The following is a 9,750-nucleotide window of genomic DNA, read 5'->3' on the forward strand; positions in this document are numbered from 1 at the left end:
GAAGAAGGCCCCTGCTCCGTGGTGTGCGGCCATATTCATGTTCATGGGGCCGTAGCCGTGTAGCTGGCTCGAGGCGTAGTGGTCGGAGCGCGGGCTCGTAACGTGGCCGTACTGGTCGGCCCGTCCGTACATGTCCCCCGAGAAGCCCAGCCGCATCTGGCTGTTGACCACGTTGGAAGACGCATGGCTCGCCGCTTGCTCGTGGAGCCCCGGGAAGAGCAGGTGCCCTGCCGCATCCGAGTGTCCATGTGGCCCCGCGAAACTTCCGGAGGCGAACAGACTGTGCTGCGCCCCGGTGGCATCCCCGAAACCCCGATTTCTGAAGAGAAAGTCCCTGGTGGAGTTGAACGCCGCCGTAGAGTAAGAGCCAACGTGGGTCGGGTGGTGGTGGTGTCCCAGGGCGGCTGCTGCGTAGCCGGGCGCCTGGGAGGAGAACGCCGTTTGTCCGGAGCCAATATCGTGGGAGCTGTGGTTTATTTTGAAGGCTCCCATCCCATCAGCGAACGGATTTATCCCCAGCGCCACTTCTCTCTCCGTGACTTCGCCTGTTGAGTGATGCCGCGAGGAGCCGAAAGTAGTGACTCCTATGGTGGGATACTGCGGTCCTGCGTCCAGGAGCATCTTCAGTCTAGACTCGCCGAGACGACTGAGAGCAGAAATCAAAAAATCAAGCACAGATATTCTTCCTCCCCCCTCTCTCTATCTCTTGGACCTCACTCGACCGAGCAAACTCTCCAATCCACCAATTTCTCTGTTTACTTTTGAAGACGCGAGGAATCCCCCTATACCACTGCATCCGATGCACACGCAAAACCATGTATACATGCAATATTGTCTTTTGCGGTTTATCTTCCTGTGGCGCAATCTTTCACCTCCTCAGTCAGCCGGTGAGCTCTAGACTGATAGTCGCAATCATTCCTGCAGATAAATGAATTGAAAAGACAACACAGTCCAGCCCTGATGAATGGGAAAGGAGGGGGGTGGTCATGTGGCCCCAGCGCAGCGCGCCCATTGGTGGATCCTCTATCCCCCCAATAACATCCACTCACCAAATAACAATCCACGGTGCAGGGCCCACACTTCTATTGGCCTATTTGCATCATCAATCCCAGATTTTGTGAGATTGCTGACTGTGAATTTGCTTATAAGGCTGAATAAAGGCTAAACTAAAGTTTAGCGACACGATTCGGCAACGGCCTCGTAGAAAGTCAAAGCACGTTTTTGCAGACACATAGTGTCTGCAAACACGGTTTATAAACAAAATGTATCAAGATTGTATTTGTTAACATTAGGGCCATAAGATTAACAAGCAAAACACTTTGGTGTTGCACTTGGCAACGTGTTGTGCCATTACGCACACACATACACTGTCTGTCTATCCATGTATCTCTGTATTTCTAAATGATTAAAAAACCCAAAGTCTAAAGCTGACATAAGCTTGATAAATAAACAAAGACAAGGCCAAATGAATAAATAATGACACTGATTCAATTCATTTCATCCATGATGGGCTGACAGGATGGTAAACAACCCTCAAAGAAATCAAAGGTGGGCCCTCATTACGTGCGTCAGTTACAGGTATGCCTGAAGACGAGTCTGACGTCTTTTTCTTAGGACACCCCACGAGAACCCCTGAGGTTTGACATGACCTGCCCACTGTCATCGCTCCCTTTAAAGCCATGTTATTATCAATGATATCGCTCTCATTTCGAAGGGAATCCACTTCAAGTTTTTGGTGTCTGTCTCCTGTGCACACTCCATGTGTTTTGTAGTAGTCTCTACCTTGAACACAACGTTTCCCCGTCCTCGCTGGCTCACACCAGTGGAACATCTGTGCGTTAGATTTCCACATCATCATGCTCACCAGCACCCCAAGTTCATAAAGGTTACCTTGAATATATAGGCCAGTATTTAACTTGTATGATGTATCCATCACGGTCTGGCCGGGCTTGTGCAACTTACTCACATATTTTTTCTTCTTTCTTTTTTCTTTTGCAGGCCAGTGATCCACAGCCTGTGTGCAAAACGTTGTGGGTTGTCGAAGTTATCAAGTGGGATTTGCGGCGCTCTCTGCAGGAACCTCCGGCTGCTAGAGTTCAAAGCCACATGCGCAGACTTGCCACTAAAACATATTTTCTGCTACTAGGCTAGTTTCTAGAGGCATTTCTCCAAGTAAGAGACCACGGAAGGTGGGGAAGTTGTGTTTGTTCTCAACTTAACAAGTAGACCTACAACATAACCCGGAGTTTTAGGTAGCCCGCAACTCTGCTACGCAAAGTTTGGAGGGATCGTTCAACAGGTGGGAACGGTAAGAATGGCAAAGGCCTATCATTGAAAAAGTCCAGACTGGAGGTCATATATTCTGACTCGAAACAAGTGAGGCTAGTAAGACACTGTGTGCAAAAAAAAAAAATTGTTGAAATTATACATAACTTGCATTTAAAATGCATTTAAAGTTTATCTGCCACATACGCACATAGTACGCTTCTGAAAGTGACTCTAACACGGTTCACTTCCTTGTGCAAAACGTCTTTCCTGATTAAAAGGCCGATAACAGTGTCATGATCCTAATGTGTTGTAGAATGTAAAATGGCTACCAGGAGCTGTTTAGGATTTACAGTGAAAGCCACTTAGCCAAAGCAGCAAAAGCAGCGTCTTTTATGAGACCTCTCTGCAACATTTAATTCAATATCCACATTTTGTTTGGGATCAGATACAACCCCCCCTGCCCATTTGTCCCTAAGAGTGAGCATGCACAACTCGGGACAGAAATAGCACTTCAAAGTTTAGCATTACGCTGGTGGTGTGATGCCTCTGAAGGCTACAGCTGTGAGCCTCATGAACCCCACGCGCAAAGGCCACTTAATAAACATCTAGATCCGTCATGTCTCAAAATATTGACTCAATTTCTAACGTGCTGGATATGACGCTGTCAGCAACGATTTGACAAGTCAATCCAGGGGCATAGCCAAGAGGGATATAGTTTTTATATACTATTTGTATTATAAATATATTAAAACCAAACAGTGAGTGAGTGAGTGAGTGAGTGAGGATATTTTATTTGTGTCTGGAAAACGACACATTCGCATATCTAAAAGCAAAACTTAATATAATATCCAGTTGATGTTTCTTAGAAACGAAAAAAATAACAGTGTTAAGAGCAGGTTAAGGGCACCTGTGACATACATTTAATATTATGACCTGAAAAGCTTCACAAATGACTTGTGGTCACTGCAGAAGTTATTAACACTTATTAACACATTTCATATCTGACATCTAAGGGTCCAGGGTTACTGTATAAACGTATGTGACCTTTTTTAAGGTCAGTTCTTCAAGCAGTAATTTATTTTTATCTGCAGCTACTTCCCGCTACTAAAATTAAGCGATCAGTCCAAACACCCCCACCCCTCCACCCAAAATACATACATACATAACTAATTAAAATCTGAAGCGTTTGCAACACACACAGTATAACTCAAGTAAAAATAAAATAAAATCGCAACTAGTAAGGTAATAGTTTTTAATTATAAGAGTATTATTAGACAATTATTAATTATTTTAGTTTCCCTAGTTTTGACAGCCAAGCAAATTAGTTACAATTTCGGCAATCATGTTTGTTGGAGAGAGAAGAAAACAAATCCAACACGCTGAATAATCAATGTACAGTAACATATCAACATTACTCAACATTTAAACGACTACACGTTGCATTTTTTAAATAGTCGTCGTAAAATTCGTGGGCAGATGGTTTAAGCAGACAAAGTCCATGGAAGAAGCAGCGAGTGGTAGAAATACTTTATTTTTACTGCATTTTGTTATGATCCCTAACTAATGTATATTCTTTCAAATTCAAACGAAAAGTACATTGTATGATAATATTGTAGTAACAAGATACTTACAGAACACACACGTTTTATTTTAAACTCAACGTCTGCAACGGCACTACCTCCTGTGACCCTCATCTGCTGCCGTCCTGGGTCTAAAGCAAAATTACCCCGGATCATAACAACAGGTCCCGTCCATTGCATTTTTTCTCTCCTCGGGACAATGGCCGCAGTTCGCCCTATCCACGCTCACTACACACACACGGATCCTATCCAGCAGAGCCCGGAGTCAACACTGTAGTACGCGCCGAAGAGCAAACGACCTGATATGTAAATATGGGTGTTTATTAAAGCGCGTATTTACGGTACATACTCCGGACTGTTCGGAACTCCCACGTGGAGTAATTTTTTTGGTTAAGTTGACACGTTTTTCCCTGCGGACACCGATCTTGGAGGTGTGCAAAGTTGTGCGTAATGTGTGCGTAAAAATGTCCCCCAAACGTTTCGGGGCAAAATGAAGATATCACTGCATTATTTATGATCCTTACAACTTTCTTACCGACAATATGCCTACTCTAGCGAGTCAGTCTGTTTTGTCATTGCATAATCAGAGTGGGGAAATTCTTTTTCCTAGCAGCCTTTGTTCGATGCGACAAAAGAGAAACGACTGTTTATCTGGATCAACTTTTTTAAGGAGTTTTATTGTACAATAACCTTTGCATAACAACTATTTTTCTTAAGCTTTGCCGGAGGCACTGCGCACGCGCACTGGCTGCTCGCTGTCACTAAGAGATTTTTCTTCACGTTGGAAACTGTCACTGGTGACGTCAATCACCGAGCGCTGACCAATTAGAGAGCAGGGTGATTGTTTAGCTCCACGGGCTGCAGCGCCTTCCATGAATCTCTATTCAGTATCAAAGCGTCCTGCTGCTGCCTCTCAACCGAATGGGATTCCATGTAGTCTGCCGATAGACTTAACTTTATGATTTTTTTTCTTTATTTTTCATTGCGATTAAAATATATTTGTCATCATCATTATTATTTTGCCTGCTGTCAAGTTATTCCAAAATTAGGAAGTAATGAGCGTGGATGCATTGGGAAGCCCCGTGATGGACCCTACGTTTTCCAAACGGAACACGGCGCTGAGATTAGTTGACTTGGCAGGGGCTCACCACCATCACCATCATCACCACCATACCCCTCAGAGCGTGACAGGCTTCCCGGGGTTCAGCAGCCATCCACACTCAATGGCTCACTCGCACCCTGGGGAGATTACTGCGGAACCCCGCCTGGGGCCGAGTCCATTCGGGCCAGAACACATGGGGCACTCCGCGGCCCTCAAAATCAGCCCAGCCCATCATTATCCCCACCACCATCACCACCACCACAATCATCATATGGCAGGCCACAGTGAAGTGGTCTCCAGTCAAACGGGAGCTTTTGGCCCGGTTCAGGCGACGTCGGTCCCCTATTCCATGTCTCACACGGCCCAGGCTTTATCCGCAGGTAGGGACTTCCTCATCCGGAGAGATCTGACAGCTCAAGCCATGCCAGTGCTGACCGACCACCAGACTGCTGGTTCAGCCTCCCACCACGGAATGTTTGTCTCGACAACAGGTAGCTATCCCGGACACTATGGTCACCACCCTGACGCCGGGAACCATAGCCTCTTCTCCGGACTCCACCACGACCAAACATCTAGCGGATCACCGGGTGGCCAAGCGCTGAATGGACAAATAAGGTTAGGACTACCAGGAGAAATGTACGTTAGGTCTGATCACTTGAGTCAAGTGGCAAGCTCCAGGGCTGATCCGTTCTCCGCCTCGCCTTTGCACGGCTACGGTGGTCTGAATCTGAACATGAATCTCAGCGCTCACCACCACCACCACGGAGCCGGTGCCTTCTTCCGCTACATGAGGCAGCCGATAAAGCAGGAGCTGATCTGTAAGTGGCTGGAACCGGAGCACTCGCCGAAGAAACTTTGCTCCAAAACTTACAGCACCATGCACGAGCTGGTGACGCACGTGACAGTGGAGCACGTCGGAGGACCGGAGCACGCGAACCATATCTGTTTTTGGGAAGAGTGTCCGAGGGAAGGCAAGCCATTTAAAGCCAAGTACAAACTTGTAAATCACATCCGAGTGCACACCGGGGAGAAACCGTTTCCATGCCCGTTTCCCGGCTGTGGGAAAGTGTTCGCAAGATCCGAGAATCTTAAGATTCACAAAAGGACACACACAGGTCAGTAGCTCTATATATGCCATCAAAGCAAATGTTGTAGAAATGTTGGAAATGCACTGTTAAATGTCAAACATAATATTCCTGTTGAATTTAGAAAGTATAGGCTCTATCCAGTAACAAGTCAATTCATGTTTTGCTTAATTTTCCTTCCTGTTTTGCTTTAATCACAATGAACTAAATTACATTCTATCAAATGTTTACGCATTTAAAACATGCTCTGATGAGCCATGGCAATTGATCAATGCGTGCTGCATGAGATGACACATCAGCAGCAAGCAACAGCTATACTAGTGGCCACCTGTTTGTTATGAGTTTCACTAGTAGGCTACTCGCAAGTTTGAAGAAGGGCTGATCTTTTGGGGATTATGCTACAGCTCACTCAGGCGTTTGACGGTTCAACCGCTTGTTTACACCACAGCACAAAGACTAGGGCCCACGTCAGCTCATGTACATTTTGTTTAGTGCATGATGCCAGACATGACTGGCAGAAAAAAAGTTGCATAGATGCATCTTCACATTAGGTGCATCTGATATGGTGATGATGATGTGGTTGTGATAGGGCTTTTATTTTCTCACATTCACTTGTTGCTCTTATCAGCTGCTTTTTGCATGTTCTTTCATTTCAACAAATGCTACGAATGATTATTATTAGAATAATAGTTGGCTGGATCCATAGCATTATTACATTAAAAGCTAAACATAAGTCGTGTTTATCGTACTTATACTATATATTTGAAACTTTGTATTAACTATATTGTCCAACAGAGTGATGTGACATGTATCCATTGTGATACAATAGCTAAGCATGCTTTTTTGGAATGATCAGCTCTCGGTAGCCCCCAGCCAAAGCAACAAGTTGACAAGTGCAGACGGCTAGAATAATTCACCAAATAGGTTGTCAGAGTTTATAATGACTGGCGTGTGTACAGTGCATGGCCGAGCAAAGCAGCTCTGATTTAACTTTTAATTATTATTTTTTTATAAATGATAATAATATTGGTACAATATGGCCGCTTGCCTCTTTGAGCCAATGACGTGCTTAGTCGAGATGGGAAGAGAGAAAAATAAGGGCCTCAAAATGTCGAGTCAGACATGGAAATTACTACAATGATTGCATTCCTTTCTTTTTTTTTCTTGGTGCCCCCCTCTCCCTCCACTCCATTTCTGCACCCTATGTATTATTCATATAATTTGCTCACATTACCTAAGTACAAATCTGTTAAATTATTTCTGTGTGTTGACTCCCAAGGGGCCTGGTCCTTTGGTATCATGTTTAAAACCTATCCGAAAGTGTGGTTATGACTAGGAGCTGCCCCTGGGGTCCGCTCCTCGACGCTTTCTTGTACTACACTAATATCCTTGATTGGCTCTCTCAACCCAACAGCTGAAGGTCAAATTGATATTCAACCCGCAAGTGTAATTAGACAGAGGCAATTACATATTCTCTAAAGCTTTAATCGGTGGGAGAAAAATCAGCAGCGGATGATTTCCGTGTAATTTATTCAGATTGTATTTTTTTTTCTTTCTGTCTTTTTTTGCCTTGTCATAATCAGGTAGACATACTTGACATTAAGACGCCAAAAATAAATAAATAAATAGCCAATCCATATCCATTTGCATGGATCCAAATAAAGCAGAGGGGCTGCGTTTGTACACTGTGTGTTCAGCCTGCATGGCTGTGGCCATACATTCATTTATCATTATTTTCAGTTGGTTTTAGGCCTGCTAAGTCTGTTATCATAGCTTGTCTGTTTTGACGCACGAAGACGCCAGGTATAGGTCCCGGGACAGTGGGGGGTGCAGCCCTCCTGTTTGCACGGGCAAAGTTTTGAAAGTGCAAATGGTGGCGGGGAAAATGTATTCCCTGTCAATACATTAAATAGATAATAATGACATTTGAAAAATCTAGGAAAAAATATCAAATTGGCTCTAATTGTACCAGTTTTATTATTATTTTATTTATATTTTTCAAACATACTTGTTGCTCATTTTATTTTAGTATGCCCGGTAACTCATTGTATTCAATTATTTAAAATGTGTCTCAACTCTAATCTATTTACTCCTTACAACTATAAATATATAACATAATGCCTCAGATATCACCTTTTTAAAATCTTTAATACACAGAAATGTTCTATGTCTTTGTGTCACCATCACTTTTAACAGGTGAGAAGCCCTTCAAATGTGAGTTTGACGGCTGTGACCGACGCTTCGCCAACAGCAGCGACCGGAAAAAGCACTCGCACGTCCACACCAGCGATAAGCCCTACAACTGCAAAGTGAGAGGCTGCGATAAGTCCTACACACACCCCAGCTCCCTGAGGAAACACATGAAGGTGCACTGCAAGTCTCCACCGCCCAGCTCGGGCTACGAGTCGTCCACGCCGTCCCTGGTCTCCCCCTCCTCGGACCTGGGCCGGGAGCCAGGCGGCTCCTCGGTGCTGTCGGAGCCGGTGGGAGCCTCCTCTCAGTCCGCCAATTTAAGTGAATGGTACGTGTGCCACAGTTCAGGTGCCAGCGGCGCCCAGACACCGCCCAGTGGGCCCTCCACGCCCGACCCTACAGAGGGGCCTCCTTACAGGAACCCAGAACCGAGGGACGCGTTTTAACCCCCCACAATTGGACTCGAGACAATTTCAAACGCATAACTGTAAAAAAAAAATCAAATGGTTTGGCTTTGGTGCCTCTTCATATGCCTGCAGAGGCCCACACTGACGAACCCCCCCCCCCCCTCTTTTTGGATGAGCCACCAAACAGACACCCCCAGAGCCAAGGGACGCATTTAAAACCACATTGGAAAGGAAATGTGTAAACCCCTTAAAGACGTGCTAATTTCCAGGCACACTAAAAAAGAATATATTTTCAAACCTCAGCGGTTCAAATGGTTGGCTCTGTGCCTACACGCCCTGACGGCCCAGTGGTCCACTTGTGGAGTGAGGGAGAGTGTCGTGTAAAACCCGTTAGACTGTGTGGTTCGTTATTGGTAGGCCTAAGCTATAGGCATGTCGGTGTAAAGCAATTTTGTAAATTCGAGTTTCGACTTCAATATGTTTTTTTATTTATTTTTATCAATCTGATCTATAGGGATTTTGTATGATCGAACCAAAGTGCACGTTTCAATTTGGGACAAAAAGAAACAAACTGTACATTTGTAAATTTTTGTAAGTTTCGATGTTTTGATGTTGATAGTTTTGTAAAGATTTGTGTCTCGAAGGAAGCAGTTTCTTACCGATTGCTGCAGTTATTTGTACACTTTTCCCCCATTCGTGCAGAGGGTCAACAATTGAACTGTTTCATCCGCCTGCAGTATTTGATATACGACCGTGAATCTATAAATGTTTTATCAAAGTTGGGTATTTTGTGAATGTGTATCATTGTCGTCAATATTTTTTCCCGCTTTCTTCCTCTTATTTGAATATTTGAAAACGAGCGGCACTCGAAATGCGTAGGCTACCGAATTGCCTTGTAATTTGTGAGTATTTTGAATAAATCTTGTATGACTTCAAGTGAAAAACTCTTGCTGAGCCATTCGGATTTATGGACTTTACATACGTTTACTAATTACCTTAAAATGCATCACTTTTCTGTTGCAAAATGTCTACAAAATTTAGGTCTTTAAAATAATTATTCTATTAAAATAAATAAGTGTTGCTTCCTTACCACATTGATCCAGTAAAAACACACC

At 44.3% G+C, this 9,750-nt stretch overlaps 2 protein-coding genes across 2 annotated transcripts in view; one reads left to right on the forward strand and one right to left on the reverse strand.

The window, feature by feature from the left end:
• The window catches only part of zic1 (zic family member 1 (odd-paired homolog, Drosophila)), a gene marked incomplete at both ends in the record, with an annotated part of 2,229 nt that extends 1,608 nt beyond the window's left edge, over window positions 1-621 (reverse strand). Inside the window, one exon of the mRNA XM_080049758.1 lies at window positions 1-621. This exon is cut by the window's left edge and continues 340 nt beyond it. Coding sequence (XP_079905884.1) covers window positions 1-621 — 621 coding nt within the window.
• Window positions 622-4,636: 4,015 nt separating this feature from the next.
• Window positions 4,637-8,674, forward strand: zic4 (zic family member 4; the record flags this gene model as incomplete). Its single annotated transcript, XM_080050425.1, has 2 exons — window positions 4,637-6,065; window positions 8,232-8,674. Exons 1-2 carry the CDS (start codon window positions 4,904-4,906, stop codon window positions 8,672-8,674), a joined length of 1,605 nt encoding a protein of 534 aa, XP_079906551.1. The 5' UTR covers window positions 4,637-4,903.
• Window positions 8,675-9,750: the final 1,076 nt, after the last annotated feature.

This window comes from Ammodytes marinus (genome assembly GCF_949987685.1).
Source record: "Ammodytes marinus genome assembly, chromosome: 21".
NCBI lineage: Eukaryota > Metazoa > Chordata > Actinopteri > Uranoscopiformes > Ammodytidae > Ammodytes > Ammodytes marinus.